Below are 21,567 nucleotides of genomic sequence, written 5' to 3' on the forward strand. Positions count from 1 at the left end.
GAAGGGAAGGGGATTTTGAAATAAATAGGTAGAAAGGGGGAGGTGGATGGAAGATGGATAAGGGAGCAGAGAGGTGGAGAGGAGACAGACAGGTTAAAGAGGCGGAGATGGAGCCAGTAAAGGAGAGTAAAAGTGAGCAATTAGGGACGGCACAGGTCGGTCCGGGGGGGACGGACAGGTCAAGAGAACGGGATGAGGCTGGTAGGTAGAAGATGGCAGTACAGCTTAAGGTAGGAGGAGGGGATGGGTGAGAGGAAGGACAGGTTAGGGAAGCGGGGACGAGCTGGGTTGGTTTTGGGATGCGGTAGGGGGAGGGAAGATTTTGAAGCTTGTGAAGTCCACATTGATACCATTGGACTGCAGGGCTCCCAAGCGGAATATGAGTTGCTGTTCCTGCAACCTTCGGTTGGCTTCGTTGTGGCGCTGCGGGAGGCCCAGGATGGACATGTCGAATAAGGAGTGGGAGGGGGAGTGGAAATGGTTTGCGACTGGAAGGTGTAGTCATTTGTCATGAACTGAACATAGGTGTTCCACAAAGCAGCCCCCAAGCCTCTGCTTGGTTTCCCAATGTGGAGGAGACCACATCAGGAACAGTGAATACAGTACACCACATTAACAGATATGCAGGTGAAGACCTGTTTGATGTGGAAGATCATCTTGGGGCCTGGGATGGGGTTGAGGGAGGACGTGTAGGGGCAGGTGTGGCACTTCCTGCAGGTGCAGGGAAAAGTGCCGGGTGAGGCGGGGCTGGAGGGCTGTGTGGAGTGGACAAGGGAGTCACGGAGAGAGAGTATTCCCTCTGGAAAGCAGATTAGGGTGGGGAGGGAAAAATATCTTTGGCAGTTGGGGTAGATTGCGGATGGCAGAAGTGCTTGAGGATGATGCATTGGATCCAGAGGTTGGTGAGGTGGTACGTGAGGACGAGGGAATTCTGTTTTGGTTGTTATTACGGGGACGGGGTGTGAGGGATGAGTTGCAGGAAATGTGGGAGACACGGTTGAGGACGTTTACAACCACTGTGGAGGGCAAGTTGCGGTCCTTGAAAAACGAGGATATCGTCCGGGACTGGAATGCTTCATCTTGGGAATAGATGCAGCGGAGGCGAAGGATTTGGGAATAGGGGATGGCATTTTTGCAGTAATGTGAGTGAGAATAGATGTATGCTAGGTAGCTGTGGGAGTCAGTAGGTTTGACATGGATATCGGTTTCCAGGTGGTTGCCAGAGATGGAAACAAAGAGGCTCAGGCAGGAGAGAGAGGCATCGGAGATGGTGCAGGTGAACGTAAGGTTGAAGTGGAAGGTGTTAGTGAAGTGGATGAACTGTTCGAGCTCTTCATGGGAGCACGAGGTGGCACCAATACAGTCATCAATATAACAGAGAAAGAGGTGGGGTATAGGGCCAGTGTAGCTTCGGAAGAGGGATTGTTCCACGCAACCTGCAAAGAGGCAGGCATAACTTGGGCCAGTGTGGGCACCCATGGCCACCCCCTTTGTGTGTAGGAAGTGGGAGGAATTGAGTTGGGAGGAGTTTGGCTAGGCAGATGAGGGTGTCAGTAGAGGGGGGCTTGTTGGGCCTGCAGGACAGGAAGAAGTGGAGGGCGTTTAGGTCATCTGCATGGGGAATGCAGGTGTATAGGGACTGGACGTCTATGGTAAAGATGAGGTGTTGGAGACCGGGGAATTGGAAGTTCTGGAGGAAGTGGATGGTGTGGATGGTGCCACGGACTTAGGTAGGGAGTTCCTGGACAAAGGGGGAGAAAATGGTGTCGAGATAAGTGGAGATACATTCAGTTGGGCTGGAGCAGCCGGAGACAATGGGTCAACCAGGGCAGTCAGGTTTGTAAATATAAGATGCATTGCAGTGATCCACCAACACTCGGACAAAAGCGCATTCCAATTCTGTGACCTGTACCACCTAGAAGGATCGGGGCAGTGGGTTTATGGGACAACACCAGCAAATGCCAGTTCCCCTGCAAGCCACACACCATCCTGATTTGGAACAACATCGTCAATACTTCAGTGTTATGACATCAACATCACAGAACATCCTCCTTTGTAGTCCTGTGGGTGTACCTGCACCAGATGAACAGCAACTGTTTAAGACAGCCATTCAACACCACCTTCTCGAGGAAATTAGGAATGGGTACAAATGTTGATTCTATGATTGATACTCAGTTCCCATCAAAGAATGAAAAAAAGGGGCAAACAATAGATGTCACATCTCAAGAATGAGTGGGGAAAAAACAGAGCAAGATGCACAGCAGTTAAAATAGATTACTCAGAAAGACAGCTTACTTTATTTCAATCAATTTGTTTCAGTTACCACTTGACACTGAGGATTTGTTGTTTCGAATAAAAGGGGGAGTTCAGTTGGAAGGAGTCATTAATAAAACAGATGGTGAGTAAATTATTTCCGGGGTACATTTTTGATATTTATGTTGACCAGGTACATTACCAACATTTTATCTATCAATTTATAATTAGAATCAATATTACTGCTTCAGTAATAATGACTTGTGTGTTAAAGCCCTATAAGAGAAGTTTACTATTTTACCTTAGCCTTTTTGATGTTCTGGGGAAATCCTGTGTCTTCAGGTTAGCTATGTTTCAATGCATTTAGCTTACATGTTGTGTGTTAAAAAATAGTTGCCCTTTGTGAAATGTCATTTGTAACATGAGTCCTTTCTAACTGAGAGACATATCAGCAATCTCTTTGTTCAATGATAATCATATGAAAATTCTACTGCTATTATTTGCAAATAGTTTCCATTCATTTTTAATTAACCTGAATGGACAAATTATGACACATTTAGATGAAACTTGAACACGCACCCCCATGGAACTTTCCTCTCCTCCCCTTCGCTCATTCCTTCTCCTAACCCAACCTCCTATTGTGTATTTACCATCCCTCCTGACCTCCCTTTCTCTGATGCTAAAGGTTCTGTCCTCAGCAAGGGTCTCAGTTTTATCCCTCTGTGTTCCCACCTTACTGAATTTCAGGCATGACATGATATTGAACTCTACTTCCCTCAACTCCGTGCCCATATCTTTGGACAAGAATCCTCTACCCATCCCACAGATCCCTTCACCCGCCTCCAACACTCCCTCCACCTGGACCCCTTCCTCTGCCCTTTTACCTGCACTCAACTTGTTTATCAAGAACTGCCCCAATGTGACATTGTTCACCTCATTTCTGCTCCGCCTTGTCCATTCCAACCTATCTCCCTCTGAACTGACTGCACTCTATGCTCTCTGATCCAATCCTGACTTTGTAATCAAGCTTGCTGACAAATGTGATAATGGGAACTGCAGATGCTGGAGAATCCAAGATAACGAAATGCGAGGCTGGATGAACACAGCAGGCCCAGCAGCATCTCAGGAGCACAAAAGCTGACGTTTTGGGCCTAGACCCTTCATCTGATGAAGGGTCTAGGCCCAAAACGTCAGCTTTTGTGCTCCTGAGATGCTGCTGGGCCTGCTGTGTTCATCCAGCCTTGCATTTCGTTATCTTGCTGACAAAGGTGGTGCTATTGCTATTTAGCATACCAGCCTCTTCATTGCAGAGGCTGAGCGCTAGCTCTCGGATATATCCTCCTATCTTCCCCAGACCATGACCCAACCATTGAACACCAGGCTATTGTATTCACAAGGGTCACTAATCTCATTTTGTGTGTTGATGTCCCCATCCTCCACTGCCTCCAAACTCATAGACCCTAACCCTGCACAACCCACTGTTCTGTCGCTCTCTGGGCTCTATCTCCATCCATTGTTTACCCCTCCCCCTTCCCTCTATCCAACCTTCATCATATGTATCAAGCTTTGCCTGGTTGCAATCAATTCTGAAGAAGTGTCGCTGGATCCAAAACGTTAATCTGTTTTCTCTCCACAGATGCTGCAAGGCCTGCTGAGTTTCTCCAGCAAGCTCTGTTAATGATGATGAACACAGACCTTTCCTGACTATCACCGAGTCACAAGACCCCTCAAATAGTTTTAGTTGCACCTAATTGCCTTATTGTCCTGAATTTTTATTGACAAAGCTCTGGATCAGTGCCATTGGAGACAGGTCAGGGCAGCTTGGGAATTCATCAGCCTCCTAGTTCACAAAAGAATAAGAAAGCTGCAAAGACAAGAAATACCTATTTGATCCATCAAGGTCATCCCTAAAGTATTTCAACTCACCTAGATTTGCTGCAAACAACACAATGAACTCTTCAACAGAAAATACTGAATACATACATCGTGTCAATCAGCAGTTTGCTCTCGAGAGTTGAGATCATAATATAGGTTAGGACCCTTCTTCAGAGGTCTTTTAACACTTTTCAGTTTGTCTATTGGTGGCTCTGCTATTGAGGGTGTAGCAGTACACATAAGATCTGTAAGATGTCCCCTTGATCTGAAAATATCATTGGATTTCAACTCTACTATCAATGGTTAAGTCTCTTTCATTTTAGATATTAGTTACAATAAGCAGGAAGACAGCACATACATCTGTGTTCGCAAAGAAAACAGCTCAACTTAGTCCACCAGCCCGAGGCAGGTACTTCAATTTGCTCCATTTCATGACCAATTCTCATCCTTATATATTCTCACATAAACTGGTCACTTCTCATTTCATAGACAACTCAGTGTGAAGCTGAAGGATCACAGCAGACCAGGAAGCATCAGAGGAGCAGGAAAGTTGTAGAAGGGTCCCAACCTGAAACTTCAACTTTCCTTCGCTCCTCTGATGCTGCCTGACCTGCTGTGTGCCTCCAGCCCCACACTGTTATCGCTGACTCCAGCATCTGCAGTTCTTACTATCTCTGACTTCTGATTTCATCATTTTTGCCTGATTTGGGCCAATATGCAGGCCAGTGCATCATTATAAATGACAATTCAAGATCTACTTAAGAAAGCCCAAAAAAATCAGGAATATTCTTCCAGCAAAATCAGAACAGTTCAGAAATTGAGCAGGAGCAATGATCATCAAACCCATTTATGCAAGAACACTGGTAGAAACAGTGCTTAGTTAGTGGTTGGTTAATGGTGCTTAACTAAACAAACAGATAGAAATAATGTCCCGAACATTTACAGGGGCCACACAGGGGAACCTGGGGGAAACCAACTGGCAATGCAAACACTAAGAAACACTCACATGTACCATCAACAAGAAGTAGGCAGGTGGTTTAATAATCAAAGGGTTGCTGAAAACTGTCTGGAGAGGTTAGCAGGCAAATGTTGAACTGTTCATCCTGATCCACAAGAAATTCTATTTAAAAAAAAACTCTTAAAGCTCCCACCTCCACTTTGCTACTGAGCTCTGGGAAGGCAAGCCTTCAACAGTTAAATTGATACCAGGCTCCAATTTGCATTATAGGAGTTTTATTCAAAATATGATAATGAATAGACCTGCCTCACTATGACAGAATACCTGAAGTACATGAAGCTTGCTGCAGTAGCAATGGACATGAGGACTTTGCTGTTGTAGTGGTAATGTCCCTATCTCTGAACCAATTTCGAGACTGAGCCCTAAATGCATGAAGTTACCAAGCAGCTTCTGGAGTTTCTTCTTGAGCCCCAACTACACAGCACCAGTGATCTTCATCTGCTTTCTCAACAGCACAGCTAAAAGCAGCATTTTTCCTGCACAGAGCCCTTTCTGCTGTTCCCGTTTCTGTCCGTCTCTGATAACTGACTGTTTTCAGTAACCCTTCAACTGTTCTCCGTGTCAGTTCTACAGAAAACCTCACAAGGCCAGCTCTTTTTATGAGGAAATAACTGACATATGCACCAATAACAACCACCAATTTCCCAGAATATTACAATTTACACTGTTTTTTGCTGGCTTCTAATGTTCAATCAGATATAAAAGAAATGTATATTGTCATGTGTGACTGATTGATATTTTGGAGTATAGTGTTTTTTTAACAACTGTTCAAGCAATGTTTGCTTGCTCTGACAGATTTAACAAATGTTTCAAAGACTTCCAAATGCTATTTTTGAACTTTATTTCTATAACTTCTAACTATAATGGATACTGAGTGAGTACGTTTGTGGTAGTATAAGGAGTAAGTGTAAGGATGTTTGAGATGGGGGAAACAGGGTGCAAATCATGAGGGTGGGGCATGACTGACACTGGTGTCTAGAATTGGGCCAATATTCCTACAGGAGGAGGTAGGCCTTTTCACTGGGCAGTCCCAGAACCAGCCTGCCTCTGGCAAAAGATGACCCCAGCCTATACCTGGCTCCACACCCTCCATGTGAAAATCCAACCAGATCTGCATTGCTAGGTAGCAAATAGATGTTCAAAGCCAAACAATGTACCAATAGATTCCCACATGGAGATTCCTACATGTATATTTTAAAAATTGCAATTGAAAGCTGGTCGAATGATTGTCAGTTGTCATAAGAATTCATATGGTTCACAGATGTCCTTTTAGGGAATGGAATCTGTTCTCCTTACCTGACATGCCCTAAATGTGATCAAAGACCCATAGCAATGTGGTTGACTTTTAAGTTCCTTCTAAAGCAAGCCACGAAGTTCAAGGGCAAGTACAGATGAAAAATGTGTACTGACCAAGCTAGCAAAGCCCTGAACAATTTTTTTTTAGAAATGACTTAGATGAAGAAACAGAGAGTAATGTATCTGACTTTTTTGAGATCACAAAGTTCGGTCAAAAGGCAAGCTGTGGGGAAAGACACAAAAAGATATAGCAGGTTGAGTGTTTGTGGGCAACAAGATGGCAGCTGGTACATAGTAAAGGTAAGTACAAAGTTATTCACTGTGATTAAAGGAATAGAAAGACTGAATATTTTTAAAAGACGTGAAACATGTGTATGTCAATGTTCGAAGAGACTTAAGTGTGTTTGTGTGATCAACACAGAAAGTTAGTATGAAAGTAAATCAACCAATTTGGAAGGCACGCAGCATGTGCTCTTTGTAAGATGATTGGAGTCCATAAGGACATAAGAAATAGGAGCAAGACGAGGCCATTCAGCCCCTTAAGCCTTAATCAACAAGATCATGGCTGATCTACTCCAGTCCTCAACTCGTCTTTGAAGCCAGCTCAGCATAGCCTTCAACTCCCCGATATTTCACAAAACTAACAACCTCCTCTGTGATTATCTACGTGTGGAACCACAAGAGATGGGGCAGGCCCTAAAATGTCAGTTTTTACGGTGGAGAAAGCAATGGAGGCTAATGAACTCGGGAAAATAAATGTTGGTGTCTTGAAAACAGTCCACATTACAGAAGAGGAAGTGCTAAAGGTCTTAAAAAACATAAAGGTGGATAAATCTCTGGGACCTGAGCAAATGTATCTGACGACATTGTGAGAAGTTAGGGAGAGATTGCAGGGTCCCAAACAGAGATATTTGTATCATCTATAGCCACAGATGAGGTGCTGGAGGACTGCAAGAAGCTAGTGTTGTCCCTTTATTGAAGAAAGGCTATAAGGAGAAGCCTGGGAGCTATAAACCTGTGACATCACTGGTGGCTAAGTATGTTGGAGGGAATTCTGAGAGACAGGATCATCTCCAACACCATTCACGACCTCATCACCTCAGGGGACCTCCCACCCACAGCCTCCATCCTCATTGTTCCCCAACCCCGCACGGTCCGATTCTATCTCCTTCCCAAAATCCACAAACCTGCCTGCCCTAGTCGACCCATCGTCTCAGCCTGCTCCTGCCCCACCGAACTCATCTCCACCTATCTGGACTCCATTTTCTCCCCTTTGGTCCAGGAACTCCCCACCTACGTCCGTGACACCACCCACGCCCTCCACCTCCTCCAGGACTTCCAATTCCCTGGCCCCCAACACCTCATATTCGCCATGGACGTCCAGTCCCTATACACCTGCATTCCGCATGCAGATGGCCTCAAGGCCCTCCGCTTCTTCCTGTCCGGCAGGCCCGACCAGTCCCCCTCCACCGACACTCTCATCCGCCTAGCTGAACTCGTCCTCACCCTCAACAACTTCTCTTTTGACTCTTCCCACTTCCTACAGACTAAGGGGGTGGCCATGGGCACCCGCATGGGCCCCAGCTATGCCTGCCTCTTTGTAGGTTACGTGGAACAGTCCCTCTTCCGCACCTACACAGACCCCAAACCCCACCTCATCCTCCGGTACATTGATGACTGTACCGGCGCCGCCTCTTGCTCCCCAGAGGAGCTCGAACAGTTCATCCACTTCACCAACACCTTCCACCCCAACCTTCAGTTCACCTGGGCCATCTCCAGCACATCCCTCACCTTCCTGGACCTCTCAGTCTCCATCTCAGGCAACCAGCTTGTAACTGATGTCCATTTCAAGCCCACCAACTCCCACAGCTACCTAGAATACACCTCCTCCCACCCACCCTCCTGCAAAAATTCCATCCCCTATTCCCAATTCCTCCGCCTCCGCCGCATCTGCTCCCACGATAAGACATTCCACTCCCGCACATCCCAGATGTCCAAGTTCTTTAAGGACCGCAACTTTCCACCCACAGTGATCGAGAACGCCCTTGACCGCGTCTCCCGTATTTCCCGCAACACATCCCTCACACCCCGCCCCCGCCACAACTGCCCTAAGAGGATCCCCCTCGTTCTCACACACCACCCTACCAACCTCTGGATACAACGCATCATCCTCCGACACTTTCGCCATTTACAATCCGACCCCACCACCCAAGACATTTTTCCATCCCCACCCCTGTCTGCTTTCCGGAGAGACCACTCTCTCCGTGACTCCCTTGTTCGCTCCACACTGCCGTCCAACCCCACCACACCCGGCACCTTCCCCTGCAACCGCAGGAAATGCTACACTTGCCCCCACACCTCCTCCCTCACCCCTATCCCAGTCCCCAAGACGACATTCCACATTAAGCAGAGGTTCACCTGCACATCTGCCAATGTGGTATACTGCATCCACTGTACCCGGTGCGGCTTCCTCTACATTGGGGAAACCAAGCGGAGGCTTGGGGACCGCTTTGCAGAACACCTCCGCTCGGTTCGCAACAAACATCTGCACCTCCCAGTCGCAAACCATTTCCACTCCCCCTCCCATTCTCTAAGTGACATGTCCATCATGGGCCTCCTGCACTGCCACAATGATGCCACCCGAAGGTTGCAGGAACAGCAACTCATATTCCGCCTGGGAACCCTGCAGCCATATGGTATCAATGTGGACTTCACCAGTTTCAAAATCTCCCCTTCCCCTACTGCCTCCCTAAACCAGCCCAGTTCGTCCCCTCCCCCCACTGCACCACACAACCAGCCCAGCTCTCCCCCCCCACGCACTGCATCCCAAAACCAGTGCAACCTGTCTCTGCCTCCCTAACCTGTTCTTCCTCTCACCCATCCCTTCCTCCCACCCCAAGCCGCAGCCCCATCCACCTACTAACATCATCCCACCTCCTTGTCCTGTCCGTCTTCCCTGGACTGACCTATCCCCTCCCTACCTCCCCACATATACTCTCTCTACCTATCTTCTTTACTCTCCATCTTCGGTCCGCCTCCCCCTCTCTCCCTATTTATTCCAGTTCCCTCTCCCCATCCCCCTCTCTGATGAAGGGTCCAGGCCCGAAACGTCAGCTTTTGTGCTCCTGATATGCTGCTTGGCCTGCTGTGTTCATCCAGCCTCACATTTTATTATCTCAGGATTTAGGGATTGTCAGCTTTGTGCATGGAAAATCATGTCTCAAAAGCTTGACTGAGTTTTTAAGGACGTAACTAAAAAGATTGATATACGGAAGATTGGTAGATGTTATCTATATAAAGCCTTTGACAAGGTTCCACATGGTAGACTGATGAGTAAAGTTAGATCATCCGGGATTCAGGGAGACCTTGCCAATTCAATGTAAAATTGGCTTAATAGAAGAATCAGAGGATTGTGGTGAAGGGTTTTTTTTGGACTGGAGGCCTGTGACCAGCTGTTCCATAGGGATTGATGCTTCCTCTTTTATTTGTAATTTATGTCAACGATTTGGATGAGAAGTTAGGAGGCGTGGTTAATAAATTTATGGATGACACCAAAATTGGTGATACAGTCGACAGTGAAGAAGGTTATCTAAGATTACAAAGGAAACTTGGACAATTAGGCCAAAGGGCTAAGGAGTGCCAGATAGAGTTTAATTTGGATAAAAATGAGGTGACGCATTTTGGTACTTCAAATAAGGATAGGACTTGTACAGTTGACAATAGGGCCCTGGGTAATGTTGACAAACAGAGAGACTTCGAGTTTCAAATGCATAGTTCTTTGAAGGTTGCATCACAGGTAGACAGGGTGGTTAAGAAGGTATTTAACACACTTGTTTTCATTGCTTCGATCTTTGAGCTTAGAAGTTCAAACAGCATGTTGAGGTTGTGCAGAGCATTGGTGAGGCCACTTTTGAAGTACCAAGCAAGCATAGTTTGGTCACCCTGCTTTAGGAAGAATATTATCAAACTGGAGAGGGTTCAGGAAAGATTTACCAGGATGGTGCAGGGAGCGAACGGTGTGAGTAATAACAGGCAGGGACACTTTTCAACGGTCTGGAGAAGGTTGGAGGTGACCTTATAGGGGTTTATAAAATCACTAGGGCCTTAAATAATGTGAATAGCAAAGGTCTTAACCCCGGGGTGAGGTAGGTCAAAACTAGGTGCTAACATTTTAAGTTGAGAAGAGAAAGATTTGAAAGGTGTCTTAGGAGCAACTTTTTTCACATAGAACAGAATAGAATAGCCTTTATTGACACGTGCACTTGAATGAGTATAGTGAAAAGTTTGCAGTGTCGCCTCTCAGCGCTATCTTAGGTGCAGGGGGCATAGGTACAGATGGGAATGAACTGCCAGAGGAAATGATAGATGCAGATACAGTAACAACATTTCAAAGACATTTTGATAAGTACATGATTATGAAAGATTTGGAGGGATATGGGCCATATGCAAGCAAGTGGACTGGTTTAATTTGGGAAACTTCGTCAGCATGGACAAATTGGACCGAAGGGTCTGTTTCCGTGCTGTGTGACATTATGATTCTTTAAATACTTGCAGTGATCTAGCCTTCACAAGTCTTGGGGTAGAGCATTCCAGGCATTCACTACCCTCTGGATGAAGAAGTTTCTTCTCTCATTTTTAAATGAGTGTCCCCTTATTCTGTAACTATGTCCTCTAGTTTGAGTCTCTCCCACAAGCAGAAAAATCTTCTCAACGTCTACTTTGTCAAACCCCCTCAGAATTTTGTATGTTTTAATAAAATCATCCTTCATTCTTCTCAACTCTGAGTAAAGGCCTAACTAGTTTACCCATTCTTGATAGATCAGCCTCTTTATCCTAGTATCAGCCTAGTGACTCTGTTTTGAACAACCTCCCATGCTAGTATATCCTTTTACAAATTTGGGAATCAGAGCTGTACACAGTACTCCAGGCACAGTCGCACCAACACCATATACAATTATTACAAGATTTCACTTTTTGTAAACTCTGAACCCCTAGTAATAAAGGCCAAAGATTCTATTTCATTGCTTAATTATTTGCTGCAACTTAATGCTAACTTTTTGAGTTTCATTCACGAAAATATCCAGATCCCTCTGTGCTGCTGTATTTTTTTTGGACTTACTGTGCAGAAAATAAAGATGTCTTGTTCATATTGAACAAGGTTTTTGGTGAGACCTGATCTGAAGGACAGTGTAGAAAATATATACCTGCATTGGAGATACTTCAGTAAATATTCACTAAATTAGTCCAATGGACTATCCTATGATGAGAGGTTGAGCAAACTGGGTAATATTCTCAGAACAAAAATAGAAATTACTGCAGAAACTGAACAGGTCTGACAGAGTCAATAAGAAGCAAGCAGAGTTTCAAGATTCAAAACATTAACTCTGTTTTCTTCCCACAGACGCAGCCAGACCTGTTGAGATTCTCCAGCAATTTCTCTTTCTGTTTCAGATCTCCAGCGTCTGCAGTTCTTTGTTTTATATTCTCTGGAGTTCAGTAGAATGAGAGGTAATGTCATTAAAACATTCAAAATTCTGAAGCTGCTTAATGGGGTAATATTATTGAAAGATTATTTCTGCTGGTCAGGAAACTAAAATACTAAGATACAGTCCTTGGATTTAGAATGAGATAGCAACAAATTACCTCTCAGAAAGGGTAAGTGAATGTTTGGAATTCTGTTCCCCAGAGGATTGTGGACTCTCCATTGTTGAATTAAGACCTGGATAGACAAATTATCAGTTTCTCAGGGATTGAAGAGATACGGGGAGTAAGCTGGAAAGTGGATTGGAAGCCCATGGTCAGCCTGATCTTATTGAATGGCGAAGCAGGCTCAAAGGACCATATGGTCCTGTCCAACTCTTGTTTTCTTTGTTATTGTGTACAGGATATCTGCAGAAGTATCTCTTCTTGAAGATAAAGAACATTGGTGCATTGAAACGTTTGTCCCTGATTTTCCCTGAGACTTCAGAACGAATGCACACTTGCTGCAATATCTTTTAACTCTAAACTTTGAATGTTTTTCATAAGTTGACATCTATAGAATGAATATTTGAATACAGATCATTTGTGTGATGCTTGCTTGATAAGTTTTGCTACAACAGCATAGTTTGGCATGTGTATATATTTCTCAAAAAATTAAATTTGACTTTAACTATGAAGGGATGATTCTTTCTTATAGATAGAAATGTAACGGAGGATTTAGGCTGTTAGCTCCAGTGTTGGCATTGATTGTACTTATACTGTGTCCTTTCTCTTCATTGCATGCAGAAGAAGGAATTAAAGCAGGGTTTACAGAAGCTATTAACAAGTTGATTTCTAAAGTAAATTCACGAGCTTTTGGTCTGAGTGGTCTCGGTAGCTCACTGTATATGTGGCCCAAAACACATACCAGCACTCGTTCTTCAAGACTGCAAGAGGATACACAATGCAAAGCCATCTTGAAATATGTTATGTAAGTAGCAGAAAGGAATCTATTGTATACCCCAGTATTAGATTGGTATATGTCTTCGGTGCCCTTGATACATGTGTTAAATTTTCATTGTGTCACTTCTCTTGAATATTTTGTCTATCAAGTTTTGATTTGGATTTTAAATTTGGATTGTGAAAGGACGGTAGTATTTTCTCCTCTCAGAGGTGGAGAAAAAGATGGCAAGTAAATTGACTTAATTGGGCAAGAGTCTAAAAATTCAAATTCTCTTCGTCAAGAAAATCTCTCCTGGGGAGTGAGTTATGAACCTGTCCATTGTGTGGCAAGCAGCTTATTTCCATGCATTTGCAGCTCACTGCTATTCCAACCTGCCATATTAACATTACACATCCAATTTTCTCCTCCACAATCAAGAAACATGACAGCACAAACACTCAACAACCTGACTAGTTGTCTTGCCAGCGCCCTTTGCAGCTTTTGGAACTGTTTAGCCAGCCATCTGGCTTCTCTTTGTAGTTTTTGATGTATAAGGTGCTTCCACTGTCAATGATCACGCACTCCCTCAATCCTTCATTCACACAATTTGGCATCAGCAAAGCATAAGCCTCAGAACATCATCATGTTTAGTTTTGTCCCAACACAGCCATGTAATTTGGAGTTGAGGGGCAGCTAAGACATGCACATTCATGGCAGGTGAATTTGTGCCGAGAACAGCTAGATAGCCACACTGCTTTGACAGTGCTCTATTATTAATCAACAGGATTTGGGAACAGGATGAGATTCCACCCCCTTCATGTCAAACAAATTTGTGAGCTTGGGAGCCACGTTTTGTAGATTTCCAAAATATTTTGGTAGATTCCATGACCTATATGGTATTTTAGCATTCAGATGCCCCTGTTTCCTTCCAAGTTCCTCAGCATGTAAGGACACAACTGCTGGGTGACAAAATGTACCCATTTGAAACCCATCTCATGATATCTTTAGACAATATATCGATGGACATGGAGCCATGGTCCAATGCTGCTCACATTGCCACCAGGACCATATTTGAGCACACAATAGGCCTTCTGAAGATAAAGTTTCAATCCCTAAACCTCTCCAGTGTATCCCACTCATGTTGTCCCACATTATTGTCGAACGCTGTGCTCTTCACAATTTGATCCAAGAAAGGGGATGGACATTGATGAAATGGGGAACAGGTACACTTTCTGAGGATGAAGATGAGGCTGAGAGTCAGGTTATTAACCAAGAGGATCACCCAGAAGGGTAAGACTGAGCAATATTTCAGACAGGCCGAGTGGCAGGAGGAAATCTTATTGCCAGCCTCTTCCAGGATGACTGAGGTGAGTTCAGACATTGTTTGAGTGTTTTTGTATCCACGTTGCTCTCCTGGCAGGCAGCCCCCAACTAGTGTAAATGATATAAATAACATATTGGCTTGCAATTTGTCACTTCTTGTCTTGAAAAATAAATACTATATTACTTGTGTTAATGTGTGAGTTATATTTTCAGATGCACCAACATTAGCATAACCTGCCCTCCACTACCATCAAGGAAAGGGCAGCAGAGAGACAGTGCACCTACCTTACATGGTGCTAAAGTTTTGTATCTGTTGCCCTTGTCCTTCCAGAAGGAGGTGGTTGTGGGTTTGGAAGGTGCTGCATGAGGATCTTTAGTAAATTTCTGGCAGCACACACTGCTGCTGCTGAGCATTGGTGGTGGGGGGTTGTGGATGTAGTTCCAATCAAATGGGCTTTGTCCTGAATGGTGTCAAACTTCTTAACTGTTGTTGGAGCTGCACTCATCCAGGCAAGTGGGCAGTATTCCATCACACGCCTGACTTATGCCTTGTAGGTTTTGGGGTGACAGGAGGTAAGCTAGTCACCACAATACCCGCAGCATCTGACCTGCTGTTGTAGCCACTGGAGTTATAGGGCGATACCAGTTGAGGCCTGGTCAATGATAACCACCAGGATGTTAACAGCGGAGTATTCAGTGATGGGTACACTATTGAATGTCAAAGGGTGGTTGTTAAATTATCTCTTATCGGAGACGGTCATTGCCTGGCATTTGTGTGCTGTGGATATTACTGTCCACTTATCAGCCCAAGCTTGGATGTTGGCCAGATCTCATTGCACTTGAACATGAGCTGCTACATTATTTGAAGAGTCAAAGATGGTGCTGATCATTGTGTAATGATCAGCAAACATCCTCACTTCTGACCTTATGATGGAGGGAAGGTCATTAATGAAGCAGCTGAAGATGGTTGGGCCTGGGACACTTCCCTGAGGAACTCCTGCAGAGATGCCTTGGAGCTGAGATGACTGACCTCCAACAACCACAACCATCTTCCTATGTGCCATTTATAACTCCGACAAGCAGAAAGTTTGCGCCCCAATTCTCATTAGATTAGATTAGATTCCCTGCAGTGTGGAAACAGGCCCTTCGGCCCAGCAAGTCCACACTGCCCCTTGAAGCATCCCACCCAGACCCATCCCCCTATAACCCACACACCCCTGAACACTATGGACAATTTAGCATGGCCGATCCACCTAGCCTGCACATCTTTAGACTGTGGGAGGAAACCGGAGCACCCGGAGGAAACCCACGCAGACGCAGCGAGAATGTGCAAACTCCACACAGACAGTCACCCGAGGCTGGAATTGAACCTGGGTCCCTGGTGCTGTGAGGCTGCAGTGCTAACCACTGAGCCACTGTGCTGCCCCAGTTTTTCCAGGGCTCCTTAATGCCACACTCAGTCAAATGTGGCTTTCATGTCAAATGCAGCCACTCTTACCTCAGCTTGGGAACTCAGCTTTTTTGTCCATGTTTGAAATAAGGCTTTAATGAGGTCAGGAGCTCAGTGGCCCTGGTGGAACCCAAACTGGGCATCACTGAGCAGGGATAGAACATAGAACATAGAACATAGAACATAGAAAAGTACAGCATAGTACAGGCCCTTCAGCCCACGATGTTGTGCCATGGAATAATCCTAATCTATGAGTTTGAGTTTGATTTGTTGTTGTCACATGTACCATGATTAAATGAAAAAGTATCATTTTGCATGCTGTACAGGCAGATTGTACAATGCAAAGTCATTCAGGGTAGCAGCACAGAGTGCAGAATACAGTGTTATATCCACAGAGAAGGTGCAGAGAGAGAGCGAAAGAGAGAGAGAGAGAGAGAGAATCAGAATTAACACTTGAGAGGCCCATCCAAAAGTCTAATAACAGCAGGGAAGAAGCTTTTCTTGAATTTGTTTGTACATGTATTCAAACTTTTATATTGCCTGCCTGATGGAAGAGGGCAGAAGAGAGGATAACAAGGGTGGTAGGGGTCTTTGATTATGTTGGTTGCTTTCCCAAGAACAGGACATGCCTAGGCAATTTTTCACATTGTTGGGTAAAAGCTAGTGTTGTAACTGTACTGGATGAACTTGGCTGGTAGAGCGGCAGGTTTTGAAGGCTTTCAGTTCTATTGCCAGTATGTTGTCAGGGTGCATTACTATTTCAGTATCCAGCACCGTCAACCATTGCTTGATATCTCACGGAATGAATCCAGATGGCCAGGTTGGATTTGCTCTGCTTTTTGGTTACAGGTCATAACTGGGCAATTTTCCACATTTTTGGGAAGATGCTAATGTGGTAACTGTTGTGGAACAGCCTGGCTATTTTTTGCAGAGTTAACTAGATGCCTGTCACACTATTGAAAGGATAGGATTGCACTGAAGAGGGTGTAGAGGGCATTCACCAGGATGTTGCCCAGGCTGGAGCATTTCAACTTTGAAGATAGACTAGATAGATTGAGACAAATACTTGCTGGAGAAACTCAACAGGTCTGGCAGCATCTGTGGAGAGAAAGTAGAATTAATGTTTTGAGTCCAATTACCCTTCTTCACATAAAGTGGGGTTGTTTTCTGTGGGGCAGCAAAACCTGAGTGGGGAGACAGATAACAAAGTGTGCAGCTGGATGAACACAGCAGGACAACCAGCAAGCAGCATCTTAGGAGCACAAAAGTTGATGTTTCAGGCCTAGACCCTTCAACAGAAAAGGGGGAGGGGGAGAGGGTTCTGAAATAAATAGGGAGAGAGGGGGAGGCGGACCAAAGATGTGTAGAGGAGAAGATAGGTGGAGAGGGGACAGACAAGTTAAAGGGGTGGGATGGACAAGAGAGTTGCAGTGGGAGGGAGATCCCCTGAGGTTTGTCTGGAGGGAGGAGGGTAACTGCTTCAGGCTAAGCATCCCTGGAAGAGGCTTCGCAGTGAAGTTAAAATTGTATCAGTGATAATGGGAACTGCAGATTCTGGAGAATCTGAGATAACAAAATGTGAAGCTGAACGAACACATCAGGCCAATCAGCATCTTAGGAGTACAAAAGCTGACGTTTCGGGTCTTGACCCTTCATCAGAAAAGGGGGAGGGAGGGAGGGTTCTGAAATAATTAGGGAGAGGCGGTTGTAGAACTTGCTAAAAATCTTGTGAATTTGGTTTCTGCATACATTGTTAGATCATAAAGACAAGTCAGTGGAATTATGTTGAAAGAATGCCCAGAAAGCCTGTGCAGACATGATGGGCCGAATGGTCGCCTACAGTACCAGTCAGGTTCTGTGTGACCCTTTATGGAGAAAACTGCCCAAACAACCTACATCCCATCTCATTACCATTGTGGTGTGTGGTGCTCTACCATACTGTGCCTAACAATCATAGAATGCCTACAGGGCAGAAGCAGGCCAGTCAGCCCATCAAATCCACACTGACCCTCCAAAAAACATCCCACCCAGATCCACTCCCCTACCCTATCCCTTTAATGCTGCATTTCCTATGGCTAATCCACCTAGCCTGCACATCCCTCGACGCTATGAGCAATTTAGTATGGCCAATACACCTAATCTGCAGATCCTTGGACTCTGGGAGGAAACCGGAGCCCTGGAGGAAATCCATGTAGACACAGGAAGAATGTTCGTTCTGTGTGAATGGATGAGAGTAAAAGAAACCTGGATCTTTAAAAACATTTCCAGTAATTTTTACACAGATAGAAATGAAGAAATCCATTTTGTTTAATTCATCCTAATCAATATTGGTGTCAGACACTAGAACATGATGAATCAAGTTTATTTGTGTGCTGCCTTATCACAGTTTACATTGTTCTATTCCAGGGCTGAAGTCAGTGAGATACTAAAGAAGGCTGCGAAAAAGAAATTCTTAAAGGTTGTGCCTCTGGTAGGCATATACATTTTATTATTCCTGATTTTAAGGAAGATTTCATTATTTCTGATGTTCAGGATTTTTTGCTCTGGCAAATACTTCTGATGAGGAACATCTATAATGACTTGATGTAACATCGGCTAGCATATCCTAGGAGCGATGTGCTACTGCCATTGAAAAATCCTTGCAGCCAAGTGGTGCCACACAACTTCACTGATTCATTGTCAGTTTCATTTTGTAAAGAGAAAAGCTGGGTTGACTAGAGGTTTCACAAGCTTCATTACTCGTTTCAAATTGGTCTCACATTTTTCTCTTGGATGGGCTAAGCTGTGTTTTGGCGTCCTGTAGGAGAGGGCTTTTTAAAAGTGATAAAAACATTATAACTTTTAGGCCTCACATTTTATTATCTTGGAATTCTCCAGCATCTGCAGTTCCCATTATCTCTGATAACTTTTAGGCTGATTGAACTTCTTTTCTGCAAATCAGATTCTGTCTTATGTACTTTTGTTCTTTCTTTCATTTTTGTCACTGTCTCAATTTTATTCTTCCTTCTGCAAGGCCTACTTTGTAATGCAATATCAAACATTTTGTTTGTAGCAATAAAAAAAAAGCCAGGGTGGGAATTACTTTGTTGAGCTTCAATGCCAAGAACAGTTATTTAATGCGAGGACAGAAATGTAACAGCTCCTGAATGTCTGACCACAAACAATCACTTGTGGTCACCTCTACCTTTGTGAGGGCATGAACATTTCAGCAAACAGTTTCAGTAATCCTTCTCAGCATCTATTGAGATTACTACAACTATTAATTTCTAAGGACTCAAGAGTAGAAATCTATTGATATATGTTCTTTTGCTTGATGTATTAAGTTGGAGACCTCAACATCCAGCTTGCAGTTTGTCATATTCATAGTTCGTAAGGTCATTTTGTAGTTTATCGTTTCTAAGGGCTGTGTTCTGCAGTAACAAATAACAGGAATGAAGAGCCTGAGAGAGCTTGGTATTATTTGATATTAAATATCTTCTAAAAAGTTTAATTTAAAGGGGTAAGTCCTGACAGGAGAGCTCAAAGTCATTGTGTCCTTCTCCTACTCTCTGTGGGAAGCCCGGTACATTTCCAATTCCTGGACCAGCATGTGTATGGGAAGTGTCTCCAGCTGCAGTTTCTGGAAACCTGGATGTTGGAGCTGGACCAGCAGCTGGGAACATTGTAGGACATCTGCGAACCTGAGATAATCAGGAAGAGCGCACATAGAGATATCATTACATCGTAGATTATAAGTGACCACAAGGCAGAGAAAGAAGACTAGAAAGACAATGGGGGAATTCCCTGTGGCCATTTCTCTGAAAAACAGATAAAGCACTCTGGATATAATTGAGTGGAATGGCCTGTCAGGGGAAAACAGCAATGGTCAAATTCATGGCCCCACAATTGCCTGCACAGTGGAGGAGCAAAATGTATGGAAATGCAATAGCCATAGGAGATTCAATTGCAAGGGGAATAAATAGGCCACAAACGAGACTCCAGGATGGTATGTTGTCCCCCTGGTGCTAGGATCAAGTGTGTCTCAGCGTCTCTACATGACGTTTTCAAGAGGAAAGGATGAACAGCCAAAAGTTGTGATATACAGTGGTATCAGTGCTAGAGATTTAAAAAGGAAGAGGTCCTTAAAAACAGAATACAGGGAATTAGGAAGCAAGCCGAAAAGTAGGATCTCAAAGACAGTGCTCTCAAGATTACTTCCAGTATCTCACATTAGGGAGAGTAGAAACAGCAGGATATAACAGATTAGCGCATTGCAAAAGAGATGGTGGAGGGTTAGGGTTTCATATTCGGAAACATTGTCATCATTGATTTACAAACGTGAAATCTCACTAGACAAATCTAATGAATTCTTTGAGGATGTAACTAATAGAGTTGATCAGAGGAGCCAGTAGATGTGCTTTATTTGACTTTCAGAAGGCTTTTGACAAAGTCCACATAAGAGATTAATGCGTAAAATTAAAGTGCATGGAATTGGGGATAGAGTATTGCAATGGTTAGAAAACTGGTTAGCAGACAGGAATCAAAGAGTCAGAAAAAATTGTTTTTTTTCTGAATTGCAGGCAGTGACCAGTGAGGCACGACAGTGATTGGTATTAGGACTCCAGCTATTCACAACGTATGTTAATGATTTAGACGAGGGAACTAAATTTGCAGATGACACAAAACGGGGTAGAAGGGTGAGCTGTGAAGAGGATCCTACGGTGTGATTTAGACAGGCTAAGTTAATGGGCAAATGCATGATGGATGCAGTGTAATGTGGATGAATGCGAGGTTATCCACTTTGGTAGCAAATATAGGAAAGCAGCTTATTATTTGAACAGCTATAAATTGAGAAGGCAGAATATTCAATAACTCTTGCGTATTGTCGTGCACCAGTTGCTGAAAATACGTGCGCAGATGCAGCATGGAGTGAAGAAGGCAAACTGTATGTTGGTCTGTATAATAAAAGGATTCGAGTATAGTAATGAGGATGACTTACTGCAATTATACAGGGCATTGGTGAGGCCACATTTAGAATACTGTGCGCAGTTTAGGTCTCCTTACCTGAGGGAGGATGTTCTTGCCATAGAGGAGTGTAGGTTTACCAAATTGATTCCCGTGATGGCAGGAATGACACACAAGGAGAGATTGCATTGGTTAAGATTGTGTTTACTGGAATTTAGAAGAATGAGGGGGAATCTCATTGAACCCTAGAACGTTCTAATATAACCACACAGGTTACACACAGTAATAATGTTGCTGATGGTGGGGGATTCCAGTGCCAGGAATCATAATTTAAGGGTAAGGGGTAAACTATGTAGGATTGAGGTGAGGAGAAATTTCTCCCCAGAGAGGGCTAAGCCTGTGGAATTCATTAACGCAGGAAGTGGTTGAGGCCAAAACATTGTATACTTACAAAAAGGAGGTAGATATAGCTCTTATGATTAACAGGGTCAAGGGATATGAGGGGATGGCAGGATTTTGGTATTGAGCTTGATGATGATCCATGGTCATGTTGAATGGTGGAGCAGGCTTGAGGGGTTGAAAGCCCACTCCTGCTCCTATTTTCTACGTTACGAGAATACTCTAGTGGTGGGAGAACACACCAACAACATTCTGAGCCTGGGAATCCACTGTTTCACACATTACCTGATGGCCTTGCAATCCATCACTCATCAAATCTTCCAAACCTTACAACCCTCAACAATAGCAGTAATTACAACATAACTGTTTTTAACTTTTCAGAAAGTCATAAACCTACAGATTCGGTTTGAGATGACTAGGCCTGAACACGTCCAAAAGTTTGTTGTCCAGCACAATAAGATGCCAGGTATCCACTTCAAGCTGACACTTCCGATTGACGTGGTAGTATTTGCAAATCCAGAGGAACCATGGGGAAAGTATGTATTCCCCTAAGTACTGAATGATTTCTTATGTCATTTACTGTGTTAACGAACCAATAACAGAATC

At 44.1% G+C, this 21,567-nt stretch overlaps 1 protein-coding gene across 1 annotated transcript in view; it reads left to right on the forward strand.

The window, feature by feature from the left end:
* The first annotated feature begins 212 nt into the window (after nucleotides 1-212).
* Nucleotides 213-21,567, forward strand: part of LOC132209500 (ufm1-specific protease 2-like) — a 32,899-nt gene continuing 11,544 nt past the window's right edge. The window contains exons 1-5 of the mRNA XM_059645015.1: nucleotides 213-230; nucleotides 2,320-2,398; nucleotides 12,710-12,893; nucleotides 18,025-18,088; nucleotides 21,343-21,497. Coding sequence (XP_059500998.1) covers nucleotides 213-230; nucleotides 2,320-2,398; nucleotides 12,710-12,893; nucleotides 18,025-18,088; nucleotides 21,343-21,497 — 500 coding nt within the window. The remainder of the gene's footprint in view (nucleotides 231-2,319; nucleotides 2,399-12,709; nucleotides 12,894-18,024; nucleotides 18,089-21,342; nucleotides 21,498-21,567) is intronic.

The sequence above is a fragment of the Stegostoma tigrinum genome, chromosome 3, assembly GCF_030684315.1.
Source record: "Stegostoma tigrinum isolate sSteTig4 chromosome 3, sSteTig4.hap1, whole genome shotgun sequence".
In the NCBI taxonomy this organism is placed as follows: domain Eukaryota; kingdom Metazoa; phylum Chordata; class Chondrichthyes; order Orectolobiformes; family Stegostomatidae; genus Stegostoma; species Stegostoma tigrinum.